Genomic DNA, 20,650 nt, shown 5'->3' on the forward strand with positions numbered 1-20,650 from the left:
ATGCGCAAGTTGTTTATTCGTTTATTCATTCATTCATTCATTCAGTCATTCAGTCATCCATTCATTCATATGGAATGTACTTCTGTGGGCAAGGTTTTCTAAAAAAAGTAAATGCAGCTACTGGTTTCTGCCCTTATAATGCAGCCTATTCAACAACTCATCAGTTATTCATTTTCATAGTCAATAATAAATCCATTCATTGACCACGTTTAGTGTAAATCCACACTATTCTTCAACAATTGTCCATATTCTTGCTAACCCTTAATTTCAAAAAGAGATTTATTTGCTCTTTTACACATAATGAAAAATTGTCTACATTGCAATTGTGTTCTGTATAAACTACATGCACGATCTTTTCCCTCTATTCTCTTGACATAAATTACGCTGCAGACTGTTGCGATGCTTTTTAACCATCTTTATATGGATTTATAGATGTTTAACTATAATCTCTCCTCCTCCTCGCTCCAAAAATGTGCTTGACATATTACATACCATACATGACACCTGACTGTTATTTCATAGGTCTAAAAAATTATTTATAATGGAAACGTTCAGATAGGGCTAAAAATAAATATTCAGTTAAAGAGGATATCCAAAATAAAACATTTACTGTACATGTACATAATCTAAATAAGACCACATTCTGACTCATATCAGAATATCCTTGTTCACATAAATATGCTCACTCATTAATAAATTCAGTCAGTCGTATTTCCATTATAAAATATACATAAATCAAAAACTCAAGCACTTGCACACCGTAGCATAAGTACAAAAACCGTTTGTACGCATGCTTGTCAGATGACATCTGCAAAATAACATTTGCATGTCAGTTTCTGCCTTTATAAATCCCAATTTTTTCCTCACTTTTGACGTAGGACAGAAATATATATTTTTACCATTCTTGCTTGTGTGACGTCTCTTACTCTCTGGTTTGCAGCAGCCACTTCTTTAGTGTGTCGTTGCTTTGGCCAATGACAAAATAGAAAAATTCTACAAATATCTGGTGCTTTTTTGTGATTGGTTGAAGCAGTCTGCAGCCCACCCTCAATATTTGCAACACACAGCCCGCCCCAAACCTGCTTTTAACCAATGCACAAATCGTATTTATTATTATTATTATTATTTAACACTGTGTTTGCCAAGTGTTTGAATGAGTGGGCAAGACTCACATTTGGGTGGGCTCAGCCCACCCCTGCCCATGCCTACATCTGGCCCTGGTGTAAATACTAAAACAAACGGTCTATTTCCATAAAGATAACTTTCCTGGAAAACCAAAAACATATATGAACGCTCTGTTCTGGTGTAACGTTGGGTACTTGGAGAGGAAGAGAAGAGATGCAGGAGTAGATACTTTAAGTACTTTAATAATTAACTCAAGAGTGGAACAAACAAATAAAGCTAAACATAACCATTAAACATAACACTTCAAGGACTGACCAAGGAGGAACAAAACTAGAGGGTATTTATACACAGGGAAACTAATGAGGGAATGGAAGGCAGGTGCAGATGATGATGAACAGATGGAAGTGATTAGGGCAGTGAACGATGGGAGATGTAGTGCAGGGGAAAACTTCAAAATAAGAGTCCTTGAAGAAAATTAGGGAGACAGACTGTGACATCTGGTAGTGTTCTCAGAACCAAAATCTAACATTCTGGCAACCAAAAATTCTTAGTTGGGTCTGGACTTCCATGACAGTGTTTCAATATCCGTGGTTATCTAATAGCTGTGGTCTGAAAGTTGAATTCCAGTTGTTTTTCTAATTATATAAGTTCCATATTTATTTCTGTTGTGAATTGATTACATTTTAGTGTGTTATTTATTATATTCCCTCTTAAAAGTATTGTGTGTCTCCGGTGAAGTGAAGGTTTCTAGGGCTTTATCATGTCTGTGTAGTACTCAGATATTAGCCTACTCGTTATTGTTTCTCTGTTGAGTATTCTGGACTTTTTTTTATTTGCATATTTTAAAATCAAATTTTTTTATGAATGTGAAACTGATGCCACACTGGTTGTGTGTTTCTTAAATATTTATTTAATTGTTATGTGTGTTGGTATTTGCCTTTGTGAGATTACCGACCAGATAAAAAAAAAAATATTAGGTATTTATTTATATACATAAGTTGATTTATATTGTATAAATGCATCTTATTTTGCTTAAGAGGAGGTGCTAAAAAACAAAGACTATGATCTTTGTACTACCATCTGTGTTGTTTTAATGTTTTAAAGTGCCTTTTGTTCTTTACAATGCTACCAATAATAATTTGTGTGAGAAGTGCTATTTACTTTCAGTTTTAAACGATTTAAAGAATTTTACTGCATGGCAATGAAGAATAATATTACTAACACTGCTATGTAATGCAATAATTGTTAAAAAGAAAATATTCAGACACAATCAGGTAACTCAGTCTAGGAGAGTCTTGATCCATTACTTTGAATGATTGACAGCACAACTGTAACTTTGAATTCATAAAAGCTGCTTTGCAGCATATTTCTATAAAAGCCAACTTGATTGTTTCCTGAAAACATTTATTTTGCTCTACAATGCATACAAAGTAAATACGATTATTGTTGCCAAACTTTAAGCTGAGGAAGGATAAAGCAGATTCAATACAACAATACAACAATGAAAACTTGCCTTTCATTTGTAAATGCTCCCACGCAATAATTATGTAATGCAATAACACTTTTACTTTCTTTTTACTCCTTTGAGACCTTTGAAAACAGTGAATCTTTAAAAAAAAAAAATTTTTTTTAAATGTTTATAAATCTCAAGTGTAAAATGCTAATTTTACTCGATTAATCTACTTCTATTTACAATATATTGCCTTATAATTTTATTATTGCTACTTTAAAAAATTAAATAAAATAGTTTATACATATGCTGAGGAACATTAGGGTTAGGACACATGAATGTGTCTAAGGGCACAGGTCTTTAAAAATCAATGAATCTCCCAAACAATGCAGGGGTAAAAAGACAATTCTGAAAGTGTTCAGATGGTTGCTATTCACTCATACACCCTTGATTATACTTTTAAGTTTTCAAAGAACTGAGGCAGTGGCCAAAAATTATTCCTTCCTTCAAACAAACATCATGTTTCTGCTGCCAAGATGCTTGGCTATCTTTTATAGGTTGACAGTTGGGACAAATCCAATATTTCCACTGTGTGAACTCAGCAAGTTTAGGAGCTGAGGTCAAAAAAAGGTATATATATATATATATATATATATATCTTCGTATATATATATATATATATACGAAGACATTGTTTTAGGTTACAAACTGGTAATTACAAGGGTATTATGCTATAAATGTGGTTTATGAGAACATTTCTAATGTCCCCATAATTCAAATAGCTTAATAAACATACTAAACAATGTTTTTTTGAAAATGTAAAAATGCAAAAAGTTTTCTGTGAGGGTTAGGTTTAGGCGTAGGTTTAGGGTTAGGGGATAGAAATTATCGTTAGATCTGTATAAAATGCATGGAAGTCTATGGAGAGTCCCAACAATGATATAAAAACAAGTGTGTGTGTGTGTGTGTGTGTGTGTGTGTGTGTGTGTGTGTTATTAGAAATAGGGTTCTTTTATCATTTTGATTTGTTTGATTGGTTTGTAATCCACATCCAGCTATTCAAGCATAGACTAAAAGAAAGTCTTTTTGAATGGATGGTGTACAAAGAAACAATTGTTAAATCAACCAGTATTCATGTCACATGAAAAACTGGTTTCAAGTATTTTTGAGTGATTACTCCAGTGGGGTGGGGTCCAGCCACATTTATTAATAAAGGCACTGACAAGATTCTCAGGATAAAAATCAGCATCGTATATTCTGGTAAACTGCTGGAGAGAGAATTGTCCTGAGTTTGCTCTGCAGCAGCACTTAATCTCAGGTAACATTTATTCTATTTACTCAACAATAACTTTTTAAGTAACCTGCTTTATATGGATATTTATTATTTTACATGACAAGATCCCATTATAACAGCCTGATCTCTAGCTACTTGTACTTTAACATATATTTTTTGCATTTTTATGTACACTTTTGGATATTGGAAAAACATTAAAATGTAGAATATTGCCATTTTGAAGGCATCTAAAATGCAAAAAAAATTTTTGCATGTTGTAATTAGTCAAAAGCAGCAATTTTTGAATGATGAAATCATCAGTACGGGAGTGGACGATTAGAGCAGTTATGAATGCTACAGTGTATGGAAGTGGAGATTGTTGATTAAAAATCCTCAATTTGGGATTATTCCTCACACAGAGCTATCCGAAGACTTGGAATATTCCGAACAAATAAAATTGATTACTTTTATGATTGTTTTATTTTGCTATTGTGCTTTATTTATTTATTTATTGAACCACAGCATATTCTGAAAACTCTTTTTGTGTCCCATGGCAAACAAAATAAAAATTGAAAGCTTAATGAATGATTAAACAATTACAGCATTTGTATTTATTTAAATTTTTTGAAGTTTAGTCTTGTTTAAAGTGATACAGTCATTTGAAATAAGTTAAATAGGATAGCAGGAGTCACAGATTAAGACCATTTTAATGTCATATTTGATAAATGCATCATCTGTGGTAAATAAATGCGATGGAATTAAACTTTTACCAAATCTCATTTACTATAAATGCTATAAAATCATTGATTAATTGTATTGAATAATTAGCCTACATTTAATGTGAATATTTGTATGTTTCTAAAGCTGCTTATATGTAAAATGATTACATTTTAGATGCTGTCAATACGTTTGTATATTTTGTTGTCTATAATGTATGGTTGCTTGAATCACACTTTAGAATATAGCTACAAACTGTCATGAGATCAGAAACATATGTGAACTTTGTATTTATTTATTTTAATTTTTTCAGTTGGTGTGTGCAGACGTAGAGTGGCACAATGAGGTTTCTAATCTCGTTGTATATGTCTCTATTGCTGTTGATTAATTGTGAGTGTTCTACACATCTACTGGTTAAGACTCTGTCATATACAACAAAATGATGCTATATTCAAATAAGTCAACTATCATCTCCCTATATTAAATCATGATGCTTATATTCTGTTTAATAGGTGAAATGATCAATGGACAAACATATGGTAATATTTTTTTTCCACTATTCTTCGTTATAATACTTTACATTTCCCCCTTTCATGCTTTTGCTTCTCATTCTTTCCATTATTAGTGAAAATTGTCAGTGTAGCATGAATAAGTCAAATGGCAGAAGTCTGCTGTTTTATCTTTTGAAGCTTTTATTTTTTTTATTATTTTACCAGTCTAGAACAGTCTTGCTTAAGAGCACTCTCACCGATTATCCACCACCAACTCCAAAAATGACTTGAGTTGAACTACTGTTTTTAATACTTAAAAGTCACAGAATATTTATCTCAGTTTTAATAGGTCACTGTTTTAATATTAGCACATATGTGCTCCAAACCCATATACATTTCTTTCCACTGTGGGACACAAAAAATGTGAGGCAGAATTTTAGCCTCAGTCATCACTCACTTGCATTGCATACTATGTTTCGATACGATGGACGTGAATGGCGACTGAGGCTAACATTTTGTCTAACATCTCCTTTTGTGTTCCACTGAGTAGCAAAAGTAATATGGGTTTGGAACAACATTTGATTTTTGATTTGATTTATTTGACAAGCTTAACAAAATGTACAAGAATGATAAATACAAAACATCCCATACAAATAAAAAAAGAAAACGTCAAGACTAAATAAACACAATAAAGCCAATGTCTTATTTTCATTGTGGTCCTCAATGTAATTAAAAAGATGGGGGCATAGGTGCAGAAAAACGTCTTGGTTACTTGAAGCATAACCCTGGTTTCCTGAGAGGGAACGAGACGCTGCATAATCGCTATTGGGACACGCCCTGAGTGTCACGTGGTCTGAAGCCCTTATACAATCATGCCAATTTATTGGCTGATGGCGCTTAGCGACGCCACCAGGGAGCTATGTCAAGAGCTCCATAAAGGTGCTCGCTTCGCGCCATCGAGTCAGATTTTCTGCAGGAAGGCACAAGCCTATGCAGCTACTAAAGAGTATGGCAAGCTTACGCAGCATCTCGTTCCCTCTCAGGGAACCAGGGTTACCCTTCACATAACCTGTGACGTTCTCTCTCGAGGGACTCGGGCTGTGTAAATAGTGTTTCATTTAACAAGGTTTGGGAGGAGCAAGTCATTTAATCTGACCAATCACACTACCAGAGTCAGAGTATATAAACAGCTGCTTACCTCTATGTGGCATCAAGTCTTCTGGCATCCCTCCACCTCCCCTTCTCCTCCTATCAATCCATCAATAATAAATCTAAGTCCAGGGGGGTATTTGAGCTCGAGTCAAGTCTCGAGCCTCGAGCCCCTTTCACCCAGGACAGCGAGCCACACATGTTTACACTATCCTCAATACAGGATAACAATTACTTGCGAACTACTGAATCGCTATGGGGAACAATGTACATTCGCGCCATGTGAACAGAATTTGCCAAGTGTCTATGCCGATGTGGCAAGCATATAGCAGCACACTAGTGAGCTAAAGTGTCTAAATAAGACAGAAGAAATTGTGAGCTTACTCCTGTTCCAACAGAGAGAATCTGGGAAGCAGGAGTCAAACTCTCATCCAGATTATAAAATGTTACAAATGTATGCAGAGAGGACCACCCTGCCGCCATACTGTACAAATGTCTTCCAATGATGCACCTCTAGCCAAAGCTCATGAGGATGCAATGCTCCTCGTAGAATGGGCTCGAATACCCAAAGGCGAAAGTAAACCACATGCTTCGTAAGCACTCAAAATTGAAACCGCACTCAATGAGACGGTCTTTGCTTGGACACAAAAACACCTCTGTTGTGGCCACCAAAGCACACAAACAACTGCTCCGACTTACGCCACCGGCTAGTGCGGTCAACAAAAAACTCGCAGCGCCCTAACTGGGCAAAGCATATGTAAGCTTTCATACTCCAACTCAAATGGGGGAGGACAGAAAGCCTGAAAATTAATAGTCTGCGAGCGAAAGGATGTAGACACAACCTTGGGAAAATAGCCCAAGTGAGGTCTTAACACCACCCTTGAATACCCTGGCGCAAAATCCATACATAAGGGATTGACCGACAGGGCATGCAAATCACTGACCCTCTTAAACAATGCCAATGCCACCAACAGGGGCTCAAACAGGGCTCCTAAGAGCGCCTCAAAAACAACAGATAAATCCCCTTGGGAACGCGGACAGGATGAAAAGGTCTAAGCCTTCGTACACCACGCATAAAACAAGAGACAAGAGAATGTCCACTGACAGACACTCCATTAATAAGTGCTTGCTCAGCCGCTATAGTGGCAACATAGACTTTAAGCGTTGCTGGGCAACCCAGCCCCAAAATGCTCTTGCAAACATTCCAGCACTATACCGACAGGGCAGTACGCTAAGAAGCAAAAAATTGGCACTTGAACTTATAAAGCTTCCTGGTTGATGGAGCTCTAGCATTCAGAATGGTATCAACCACCACAGGAGATAAACCATCATTCAAAAGAGTGCCCAGTTAAGGGGCCAATATGATGCCACGAACAGAAGCCGAACCTGATCCTCCCGACCTTTCTGCGGAACTGCGCGCAGCAGACTGGTCGGTAGAAACGCGTCAAGACACATTGTCTGCAACTGATGTGCCAACGCACCGATGCCCAGCAGTGCAGGTGGCAAGGGGGTAAAACCAGAGGGGATAGTGTGATGTCTCGCTCGAAGCTAATAGATCCACTTCTGCTCTGCCGAATCTTCTCCAGATTTGTTCCACATTCTGAGGATGTAATCTCCTTTTTCCGGGCATCAAGCCCCGTCTGGACAGGAGATCCACCCCCAAATTCAACCGGCCCAGAACATGTACAGCTCATAGAGACAGCACATTGTCCTGTTCCCACAGAAGAATGCACCATGCCAGCCTCAGCATGGCATGGCTCCTTGGCCGAAAGGCGGGGTTTTAAATTAAACCCGGCGCCAACAACTTTGGGGGCGTGTTGAAGCGGGTTTCGCACTGGGCGCCATACAAGCCAGAACCGCAACTGAGTACCTAGATGGGAGACCTCCTGGGGAAAACTAAGATTGGTGCTGGAAGAGGTATTAGGGAGGCCAGCAGGGGGTGCTCACCCTGTTGTCTCTGTGGGTACTAATGCCCCAGTATAGTGACGGGGCAAAAATTTTATACTGTAAAAAAGCACTGTCCTTTGGATGAGATGGTAATCTGAGGTCCTGTCACTCTGTGGTCATTAAAAATCCCAGGGCACTTCTTGTAAAGGGTAGGGGTGTACCCCAGTGTCCTGGCCAAATTACCCCCATTGGCCCTTATCTATCATGGCCTCCTAATAATCCCCATCCCTGAATTGGCTACATCACTCTGCTCTCTCCTCTCCATCAATAGCTGGTGTGTGGTGAGTGCAATATGGCTGTTGTTGCATTATCCAGGTGGATGCTGCACACTGTTGGTGGTTGAGGAGAGTCCCCCATACTATGTAAAGCACTCTGAGTGCCTAGATGTAAATATAAGGAATTATTATTATTATTAATTATAATTTTTAAACGATCCCATTGTAATGGCATTATGCCAGATCTAATTCTCTGCAACTATCTAGTTAAATATATTAAACAATGCTCGCTAATACTACACTCCCCACTATTACATATCTTAGCCTCATCTGAGACTAAAATTACATCAATAATCGTTTGCGTTTTAGGAGTGATTATGGTTGGTTCTGTTTAATAGAAAATAAATGACAAAACGCCTTCAAAGAGTCTTTTTTTTTTAAATGTCCGTATTCATATCACCAAGAATGATGACTTCAGCTCCAGTAAGATGTGTGCAGTCATATAAGGTCTCTTCAAGCAGTTCGTAGAAATTTATTTGATCCCGTGAACGATACAATGCCCCAACTAAAATAGGCTTACTTTTGGGTACGAGAATGTCCAACCATACTGCTTTGATAGATGCATTTTACAAGTCTTTCCTAACATTAAACAGAAAATCTGATTTAATATAAACACATACGCCTACTCCTTTATGATTTTGATCTCTCCTTAAGAGATTGTAGTTATCAGTTTCTAATTCTGAATCATAAATAGTCACCCAACCATGTTTCACTGCAACACACAATTGCAAAACTATACTCTATACATAGTTGACGTATCTCCATAATCTTTGGAAGTAGACTCTGAACATTTAGATGAGCAATGTGTAGACCCCTCGATGCATCCACTGAGTTTAAATCACTGATCTTACATTCCGGTCATGATTTGAAAGTGCTATCAAGACCCCCCCAAAGGCATCTCATGTCCATATCTAATTGCAGACCCCGTCTCCTCAGGCAATAAACAAACAACCAACTCTTCAGTTTCCTCAGGGGAAGTAAATTGTTTTGGGTGAACTATTAGTTAACCCAGTTGGGACCAGTTGATTCTGGACTTGTGAACATGTTTTAACAGATAAAATATAAGCCAGCATGTGGTGGAATTTATTCCAATCTGATCAGCAACCTAAAATTAGTTTGACAGTCCTGGTGTAATCCATCAATCCAAATCTGATCTCTCTTTAGTTGTTAGTTGGCTACTTGTAATGTCTTTTTGGTTTTGTCAATGAATAAAACAATCTTTTGTCTTTTTTTGACATTATTCTCTCAGTGCCTCCAACTTCCAACTCTGACCCATGCTATAATTATAGTATTCTCAATGACTATTGGAGAAACGTACGCCAAAGTTATTACTCTTCATATAATGATACCCATCTTGAATGGAATGGCTGGTATCGGCTGTATCTGAATGGAGAAAGTGCTCAAATGTCTGAGTGGTGTGTGAATTCAGCTGGATGTGGTGGTGAAACTGGACTGTATCTGAACGGTTCTCATCCAAGACTTGAGGATGGAGTGGTGACACATGAAGTCCTAGGAACTCAGTCATGGTATTGGTCCTCCTCCTGGCAGTGTGGTGACTACAGATCCAACTCCATCCAAGTCAAAGCCTGTCCAGGAGATTTTTATGTCTATAAACTCGTCAAGCCAGATGTGTCAATCCCCAGTCCTACATATTGTGCAGGTGCAGTTCTAACTCTAGTACTCTTTTATTTCTTAAAGATTTTTTGTGAACATCACACGGTTTGAAAAGGTCGATATCAAGAGTAAAAGCTTCATTTAAAGACCCTTTATTATATTTGTTTTACATAAATTTATTTGAATAATGAAACTAAGCCTATTTTAAACAGTTGCTCCAGGTCAAAAAAATAAATAAATAAATAAAAAATAAAAAATAAAATCCACAATTTGAATACATTGCTATAGATTCCCTTGGATTTAAATACAATATTTTATCAGTACTTATGCTAAACTATTTTCTTCATGACAGTTGCTTTCAAAAAAGTCAGCAATGATCCATGTTACAACTATGAGTCTCTGGACCGTCCCTGGAGAGCCACAAACGAAAGTGGATTGTGGATATGTGATGGATCTTTCTCTTGGAATGGCTGGTATCGGCTTTTCTACAATGGAATGAACATCCAGATATCAGAGAACTGTGTTAGTTCAGTATATGGCTGTAACACAGACTACAGTCTGTGGCTAAACGGTCCTCACCCTCAGATAGAGGATGGAGTGGTGACCAGGGAGGTCTGTGGTTCATCTTGGTGGAGTGGCTGCTGTAATTTTAAGTCACAACCCATCAGAGTGAAAGCCTGTCCAGGCAATTACTATGTCTATGAACTTGTGAATCCACAATACTATTGTGCGGGATACTGCACAGGTACAGTGCCTTTCCCCCACATTGTTTCAATGAAATTTTACCAGCTTTTTTATAATTCATTTAGTCATGTCTTAAAATTCCCTTTTTTAGATGTTAGCACTATATCACAGAACATTTCCTCTACAAGTCCACCTATGAACAATGGATCCAACATCACTCTGGGTAGGTTACCATAGTAATCAAAGTTATTCAAATGAATGAATGAAGTGAAATTTCACTATGTGTTGGAATTCAAGTACTGTAAATTCTTGTTCTCATGATTGGTAGAAAAATAACATGGTAGCATGAACTTGTAGCCACAATATTACACAGTCATCTACATATATAGTGTATGGTTTGCACTCGAGAAGTGTAGTTTGAAATGTTTTAATGTGTTTTTATTTTTATATTATGCTTGAAATATTTTTTTATTTAAAATTTACCAATAGTTTTAGTTCTTCTCATGAACAGTTTTTAAGTCAAGGTCTGACTGCCTTACACTAACTTCAGACTGCAAGTGAGTTGCAACAATGCAATGCAGCAAATTGAAATGGATCAAATGTAAATGTGCAATCAGTATTTTATGTGTATGTCATCTTGGTCTTACACTGAGACCTGGAGACATGGATGAAGTACCATTTAAATAGTGATGTCCGTTTTGTGCATGAATTGTTCTTTTAAATTGGTTCTTTTCACTGAACTGGATGAACAGGTTTACCGAATCGGACTGAATCTGTTGGCAGTAGCGGTTTTAACCACCATGCAAACCACGCAATTGCGTGGGGCCCCAGACGTCGAGAGGGCCCCCACCCCGGTAGGAAAGCTCAGCAAAAACCGCTTGAAATGACATGTTGTTCTGGGTACATGCGCGAACACGCCGTTGTCAGCGCTCTCAGAGCAGTTCACATTAGAAGCTGCAAGGTTCAGGTCAGTAGGACTTTGGGTTTGTAATTTATGAAAAAATATATAGGCCTTCCGAACGTATTTCACTCATGCTCAGATACACGCACACGGATGAGTTAGGGGCCGTTCACACCAAACGTATTTTTGTGTGCGTCTGCTCTGTTTTTTCATTGTTTTCCTAAGTAAACACATCTGAACGTCCTTGACTGCTGCACCGCGTCTCGCTGTTTCTTCAGTATCTCACGCAGTGACCGGCACATTACTGTTTGAAGTTAATAAGAACTTCAGGTTTCCAAAACGCATATCAAGACACATGCGTTCTGTTTCATTCGTTGCACTGCGTCTAGACTGTTTTTAGTGCATGTGTCACAAAGATTTAATGTTCAGGTTGCAAAGAGGTGACTGTTACAATGTTTAACAAAAACTGGAAAACATGCATTCTAGATTTTTACTTCATTAAACATTTTGAATTTACTTGGATACAACGGCTTATAGGATGAATTTAAAATTATGGTTTCAAATCAATTTTATGTAATTTTTTAAGCAAACATTTTCAAAATGGGGCCCCGGGTTGGTCAGTTGCTTGGGGCCTCAGAAAACGTAAACCCGCCCTGCTCAAGGATTAATAGTGGTGTTTTCCTTATTACATCACGTGTTGTTCTGAAAGCAAAAAGAAACAAATGAAACACGGAATGCAGGCTGACATCCGCGCATCCTGTCCAAAGCAAAGTGGCCGCGTATACCACGATTAACCGAAAGTGAAGGGCTATCTGCTCGTGATGCGCTAATGGCTTGCACGCGCTGCACGAGTCTGTTGGTTATACTGCAGTCTCGTCACATTTTAACTTTTTATTTAGCTTCCCATTCAGCTCATGAAAACACGCTGCGTGATCATGAGGAAGGATTACATCAAGATGTAGATTGGAATGCAGGTGCGGAATTTCATATGAATAAAATAGTCTACTCCTCTCTCGCCGTTGCTGGCGTGCCAGTGATTACTTCTCCGTGTGCCAATGCTGGCACGTGTGCCATAGGCTGCCGACCCCTGGATCAGAGGATTCCAACACCATATGAACACTGTTTAGTACAATGACTGCAACTTTTTAAACCACTGTTTTTAGTTTGGTTGATTTTAGCTATTCATTGGCTTGGCATTCATTATTTTATTTCAGTTTATGAAAATATCTTAGTTTTACTATACGACAACTCTGTTGTGAAATTGTTTCCCTCATTGAAATAGAACTCGTTTGTTTTGGTCTCATCACAGATTATGACCCATGTTACACCTACAACATTCTCAACAACCACTGGAGAAGCACACATAGTTATTATGGACAAAGTTATGATGACACTCGTATAGAATGGAATGGCTGGTATCGACTATTTATTGGTGGAACAAGTGCTCAGATGCCTGAGTGGTCTGTGACTTACATGTCATGTGGAGGTTATAGCTCTCTGTGGCTTGGTGAATCTCATCCTCAAATAGAAGATGGAGTTGTTACCCGTGAAGTCTACGGGTCGATTTACTACAACGAGTACAGTACTTACAGATCCAACCCAATCCAAGTCAAAGCTTGTCCTGGAAATTATTATGTCTACAAATTTACCAGACCAAAACTATCAATCCCAGCCCCTGTATATTGTGCAGGTAAAGTCATTCTACTTTATATTTTATGTTTGTTGTGAATCGTATACTGTCGTATGACAACCACCTTTGCAGATCTGTTCAAAATGTTTGTATTATCTTGGATAGATTTACTCTGCAATATTTAATATGAAAATGTTCCTACTTTTTCATAATAGTTTCTTTCACCATGCCAATTGTGGACCCCTGCTACAACTATACCAGTCTGGATGAGCCTTGGAGAGCAACTGACAATCCTTACCATAGTAACTATTACTACTACATGTGTGATTATAATGTCAACTGGAATGGCTGGTACAGGCTTTTCTACAATGGTCAGAGTATCCAGATGCCAGAGTCATGCGTTAATTTCGGGATGTGTGGCACTTATTACTCACTGTGGCTCAATGACACTCACCCACAGCTGGAAGATGGAGTGGTCACCCGGCACGTCTGTGGATCTGATGGGAATAACTGCTGTGGTTACAGATCTCATCCCATACAAGTCAAAGCTTGTCCCGGAGATTACTATGTTTATGAGTTTGTCAGGCCACTATCCTGTGCAGCTTACTGTGCAGGTAGAGCATTTACTCATACCTAATCTGTAGTCAAATACTTTAAGGGATTTGTTTCGAAATGAGTGACACTGATAAAAATTTATGTTCTCAATACCAGATGTCACAAGTCATAACACAACATCCACGACAACAGAGACAATCCCACCCACAGAATCCGTTCCTGTACCCATCACATCCACTGGTAAATCATTGTCTTGCTTCACAAATGAGCTCTCACATGGATCTATTTTGAGATTTTTATTAGACTTGAACTCTTTACATTTTCTGTGTATTCCACTATTACACAGTTAATGAATTGCAAAATGTATTTCTCTCAAAAAGATGAGTAAAATTTATCGAAAAACACATCATACAAATAGATTATGCAATACAAATGAGAAGTAAAGGGCAACAGCTGTAAAACAAACTAGGGTTGTCCATCAATTACAATTTATAATCAAATTAATTACATGATCTGCTGATTAAATCATTGCATAAGTAAGTAAAGTAATTTGCTGAGAAAGGCCCACAAACAGTAATTAAAAATATGAAGATTAAATATCTATAGTTATATTTAATAATTATATTGTAAATACAATAATTTAGATTATTAAACTGCATTACACTATTGTGGCAGACAAGTAAAAAATTAAAAAGATGATAAAATAGTGGCTTTAGAAGGCAATTCAGGTAATTGTGTATTTCCAAGTTATTGAACATACTGTAAGCCTATCATTGGCCTACAGTCCACACCAATCCATTTTGCAATTAAATTCATCAGCCTGTTCATGCTGAATGAACATATACATGCTCAGATGGATGCTTTTGGAGCATCTCACTTTTGTTGCCTCGTGTCATAAACACAGCATTTTTAGGTCATTCTGTCAAGTTAAAAAGTTTGCAACTTAGAAAAGTACATCAAGAGATCCCTGCATTTGGATTTGCACTCCATCCAGCTGTGTCTTAATGCAAGAACACATACTCATCTTGTGCTATTGCGAGACAAGCAAGCCCAAGAAGGTATTGCTGCAGCCCAATACGGGGTGGAAACTCCAAAAGAGGGCAGGAAAAATCCAGAACGGGGAAGGGTACTCCAAAAGGGGACTGGGCCCTCTCCAAAAGAGGGCGGCACTTTCACCCATGGTTAGGGTAGTGGTAATGGTTGGATTAGGGGCTCTGAGTTGCGTTTCCCCTTACAATGACGTAACTCACTGATTGACCACCATAGTACGACGTATTGTTGGGGAAATTAACTAGCTAGTCACACCTGTTTCCCGAAAACCTAGTAACTATGTTGCGCATCTATCGTTTGAACCACATTGCTTCAACAATATAAAGCTGTCGTACATGATGTTACGCAGGGGGTGGAGTAATACATTTTGTGGATATCAAATTATAACTGCTCCTTTACATGAACACTAGGAAGCTGTTTAATGCAAGAAAGCTACTTGCACTGTGTAATGTGACAGATACATTGTGCTGCAATAGTGGGGTTTCCCTCCTTACCCAAACCCCTTACCTAAACCTAACCAATCAGTAGAGTGTGTAAACATGATGGGAGGATGTTGTGTGTGACAGAAGCAAGTACTTGTCACTTATTAGATGGAAAATATGTCCAGCGACGTCATTGGCTGTAGTGAAAGTCATAGAAATTCAAACAAGTGCAGTCGCACGATATAATACGAATTAGATATAATTAGTTGTATGAATCCTGACATTTCACCATGAGAGTGTGTTGGATGTTCACATGGCAAACTAACAAGAGACTATACTTCTAACTACAAGTGGAGAGCTGTAATATAGGGAAATACCAAATCGTTGAACCATGTTGTTAACAATGGAACTTGCGACCATAGTTGCTAATGATACTTTTGGGAAACGCATGTTTTTGCTGGTGGTTTGGAGCTCGCAAGCCTGAGTGTAGTTTGTTTTGTGTTCAGCTGTGCATTGCCAATGGAACTGGAGCTTTGCTTTCTTCCCCTTGCTGAAAACAGGTGGTACTTCAAGCTTGAATTTCTTCTGTGTTAGGAATATTCCTTTATTACGGACCGGGGGCGTGATCAATTAAATTATTTTTCACGCTTTATTTTTGTGTAATTAATCACACTAAATTAATGCATTAATTTGACATCTAGAATAAACATAAGAATATGTGATTTCTTGGAAGTAAAAAAAAAAACCATACAGTATAATGCATGAATAAAATTAATAAAACCTAACATTTTAGAAAAGAAATATGAAGAGTGAACTACTGTAAAAGATGAGTAGTTAGAGTGAAGTGTTGATCTCAAATGCAGCTTTAGTATTCGTGGAAACTATAAATCACAAACTCCAAATCTTAGGAAGACCCCATGAAATAAAAAAGCAATATTTTAGAATGAGCTTTGTCTGCAGCTTAGTTTTGACTTCTTGAGGTCATAATATGTTTACATACATACTGAAGTAAATCAAACTGTTTTTATTTTTACAATTGCAAGGATTTGTTTATTTATTTATTTATTTTTCATGATATGAGTCTTTTTAGAGTATTCTAGATAGATACTCACTTTCAGATCTGTAAAACTGGTTCTCTTGTAGACCACCAGAACTAAATCAGTTATTGCAAAAATAAGAAAAGTGTTTGTTGAAAGTAGTAACTGAGGTCAAGCTGCTAGTAATCTTCACTGCGTTCAAGAGCCACATAACTCCATATTGGATATTTTTAATCCCCTGTCTTTGCTAAATTAAAATAGATTATCAGACTCACTAACCCTCTAAAACATTGAATACCTTAAAACACAAGTGTAACAGAAATAAAAATGTCATACCAGCAACAATATTTTTTCTAATGTTTCCATAACAGAGGTTCTCCCTGTTGACCCCTGCTTAAACTACAATGTGCTGGATGATCCTTGGAGATCCACCAACAATCAGAATTCCTCTCAAATAATGTGTGACCATGGGGTCAGCTGGAGCGGCTGGTACCGTCTCTTCATTGAGGGTCAGAGCGTTCAGATGCCAGACACATGTGTTGATCAGTATAGTTGTGGCACTCATGCCCCTCTTTGGCTAAATGGTCAACACCCAAGAGTTGAGGATGGAGAGGTCACCCGAGATGTTTGCGGTCACTGGAACAATGACTGCTGCTCTTTCCAATCCAATCCCATTAAAGTCAAAGCCTGCCCAGGAAATTATTATGTCTATGAGCTTGTGACACCAACTACCTGTAGTTTGGCTTACTGTGCAGGTAAATACATTTACTGTACATTTGCCCTTTACAAACATAAGTGAAAATCTTTGTTGATTATCATTCACTATTTTTTTTTTCTTCAGAAATAAGGAACATTACTGTCATACCAGAGACAACCGTAACTATGGAAAATATGACTGGTAATATTGTGTACTCAATTGGGTTACAGCGTGGAGGCGTATATACATTTACATGTACATATATACCCCGCTTATTTTGTTTATTCTGTATTCTTGTTGTACCTTTAGACCCCTGTGCCGATCTTAACTGCACTGAGGATGAATGGTGTGGGAAGAAAAATGGCTTCTATGGCTGTTTCTGCAACGAGAACCATCCGAGACCTGAAGCTGACTCTTTTGGTTGAACTCATTCTACAACAAAAATTCCAAATGTAAGTGTTTTAGTACTAAATTGCCTTCATTAATGCTGATAAACTCTTGTGTGTTTGTTTAGATTCTTCTGAAACCTGTGAAAGCAGCTCTGGCTCCATGTCCCTGTCTCGCTGTCAGCTCTTTGAGGCTGGTTTTCCAGCTGGTATCTTACACCTCAATGAGCCCAGCTGCAAAGGAACAGTCCGGAATGGCAGAGTGGAGTTCAGTTTTGATAATGATGAGCACATCTGTGGGACAAATCTTGTGGTAGTGTTCATTATGTCCATGCAATTTAAATAAACACAATTTGAATAGTAAATTACATAATAACTTGAATAAAGGACATCAAAGACATAGTTTTTGGGGGGGGAGTGGGGGGTGCAGTTTCTAATGTTGCTTTAATAAATAAGTTCTTTAAAAATACAGTGAATTCAATTTAAACTAAAATATAAAAATAAAAACGTGTGTGGTCCACAGGCCAATGGCACCCACTTCATCTATGAGAACTTTATTCTGGGGGCACCAGACTCATCTGAAGGTCCAATCAGCAGGAAGAGAATTCTGAAGCTAGCTTTCAGCTGTGTATACCTCCAAACCCAAACACTGTCAATGAATATGGAAATCAACCCACTGGAGAGGTTGGACATAATGCTCTGGCACATAGTGACTTAAAGGGATAGTTCATCCAAAAATGAAACTTCTCTCATAATTTACTCACCTCATCATGCCATCCCAGATGTGTATGACTATGACAATGCAAGTGAATGGGTGCCAGAATTTGTAAGTTCCATAAATCACATAAGTCAGCATAAAAGTAATCCATATGTCTCCAGTGGATAAATCAGTGTCTTCAGAAGCGATATGATAAGTGTGGGTGATAAACAGATCAATATTTAAGAATAAATTCTCCTCCCTGCTCAGTCAATCTCCACTTTAACTTTCACTTTCTTCTTCTTGTGTTTTTGGTGATTCACATTCTTCATGCATCCGCCCCCTACTGGGTAGGGAGAAGAATTTCTAGCAAAAAGGGACTTAAACATAGATGTGTTTCTCACTCACACCTATCATATGACTTCTTAAGATATGGATTTAATCACTGGAGTCATATTGATTTCTTTTGTGCTGCCTTTATGTGCTTTTTTGAGTATCAGAAGTTTGGCAATCAATAAATTTGCATTGTAAGGACCTACAGAGCCTAAATATTCTTCAGTTCTGTTCTGCAGAAGAAAGAAAATTATACACATCTGGGATGGCATGAGGGTGAGTAAATGATGAGAGAATTTTCAGTTTTGGGTCCAAATACTTTTTGAACTCTTGAAACAGTCTTTCACCCTTAAAACTCAGTATTTTTTACACAGATCAATCTGTTATTTCAACAGCATTGTGCACCGAACACTCCCAGCTGGTGAAGGCAGATATCAGGTCCGGATGGTTCCATATCACGATGCTGAGTTCTCCCACCCCTTCACTGGTAGTGTGGATGCAGAACTGAACCAGCAGATTTTTGTGGAAGTTCGTGTTGATGGGGTTGACAACCGTCAGTTTGCCGTGGTGACAGACACGTGTTGGGCTACACCTGAGAACGATCCTCATTACCATCTCCGCTGGGACCTCATCGCAGAAGAGTAAGAGACAATTGATTTGTTTATTTTTTAATTACTGAATATAACTGTAACCTGGATAAACATCATCAGCAAGTAACCTCAGTTAGGATTGTCTGATATGTTTTTTACATTTACGGACAAGCACAGAGCATCAATACTATTCTCCATGCTGTTATTGTTTAAACTTTAATTTATTTATTTATTTTAATGTTCAAACTGAGATCTAGATTTCTAAATATTACTCTTCTTTGAGCTTTCAAGGTACATCCTAATTTGGCACAGTCCTTCAGCATTTTAAGAACTATGATATTCCCTCTGAAATGAACAGTTTAACAATCAATTAACAAATTATGCAGCACTGTATGACAATGCACAACCTATTTGTTTCCAAATCTTCTCAGGTGTCCCAGTCCAAATGATGACTCAGTGGAGCTGCTGCAGAATGGAGTCTCCACATCAAGCCGTTTCTCGTTCAGGATGTTTGTGTTTACTACGAACTCCACTAAGGTTTACCTGCACTGTGCTGTTCACCTGTGCCTTCTGATGCATAGTGACTGCTCAGCTGTGAGTTTACAAATCCTCCCATACCTCAGTTTTTTGGTCATAGCACCCTCCCATTCCTCTAGGTGAAATTTAACAGAATTTGGTGCATATCCTCAGATTGTCCTGGTCTCTAAGTATCCCAAGTTTGGTTGAGTTTGGACATTGTTTTTAGAAGAAATAAGTCAAAGATGTAATACTTGAAAAGTTTGTATTTACCCAGCCTAAGCTACTATATTCGTTTTTTATATGAAATATGTCAAGATGAGTGCCATTTCTTATAAAAGTCCCATTTTATGACATCAGATATTTCATTTCATTGTTATGCCATTCAGTGATTCATGTAAAATATTCTTGAACTGAATCTAACATATTGCGACTATCCTTTTGTAATCCTTAGCATTGTTACCCTGGATATCAGCGGAGAGTGGGCAGATCTCTGGGCTTCCATGACAGTGCTTCCATATCCATGGGCCCTCTGGTCATGTCTGAAAGGAACTCAGGTAAACATTTAATTTAAGAACTTTTATGCTATTTTATTTATTTATTTATTTATTGAGATATGTATGTTTTATTATTATTATTGTTTTTTTGTCTTTTGCAATTTTACAAATGCACTAAACCATGTCCTGTCCTCCATTAACAGATACAGTATATGGGCCCCAGAAAGTGAAAGTGTCAGAGGCCCCTGGTCTGTGTAGTTCCTTGATGATAATGCTTCTTTTACTCCTGAGTTCCTTCACTATATTCTAGTATATTTCCACAATGAATGAACTCTTAAGTTTCTATTGATTTTTTTTTCTTCCACACTACATGATAACGAACAACTGGCATTAATCTCATTGTTTAGATGTGTGATGGGACTTTTATTCAGTGGGTGTGATAATAATGACCTTTATGTTTCTGGTCAATCTTTTGTTTAGTATGGTGAAATGATAAAGATTTTGAGTATTGCATCTGACTTTCATTTAATATATATGTATATATATATATATATATATATATATATATATATATATATATATATATATATATATATAAAAACTGACAAATAATC

The 20,650-nt window shown here is 37.6% G+C and overlaps 1 protein-coding gene across 1 annotated transcript; it reads left to right on the forward strand.

Moving 5' to 3' along the window:
* Positions 1-3,842: 3,842 nt before the first annotated feature.
* Positions 3,843-20,550, forward strand: LOC127427336 (uncharacterized). The gene is made up of 18 exons (XM_051674889.1): positions 3,843-3,893; positions 4,879-4,955; positions 5,078-5,104; positions 9,677-10,087; positions 10,394-10,786; positions 10,877-10,948; positions 12,936-13,316; positions 13,472-13,870; positions 13,968-14,051; positions 16,692-17,075; positions 17,162-17,218; positions 17,327-17,437; positions 17,532-17,716; positions 17,927-18,087; positions 18,829-19,074; positions 19,455-19,617; positions 19,994-20,096; positions 20,240-20,550. The coding sequence occupies exons 2-18, from the start codon at positions 4,907-4,909 to the stop codon at positions 20,344-20,346; spliced, it is 3,333 nt and encodes a 1,110-aa protein (XP_051530849.1). The 5' UTR covers positions 3,843-3,893; positions 4,879-4,906; the 3' UTR covers positions 20,347-20,550.
* Positions 20,551-20,650: the final 100 nt, after the last annotated feature.

The sequence above is a fragment of the Myxocyprinus asiaticus genome, chromosome 36, assembly GCF_019703515.2.
Source record: "Myxocyprinus asiaticus isolate MX2 ecotype Aquarium Trade chromosome 36, UBuf_Myxa_2, whole genome shotgun sequence".
NCBI lineage: Eukaryota > Metazoa > Chordata > Actinopteri > Cypriniformes > Catostomidae > Myxocyprinus > Myxocyprinus asiaticus.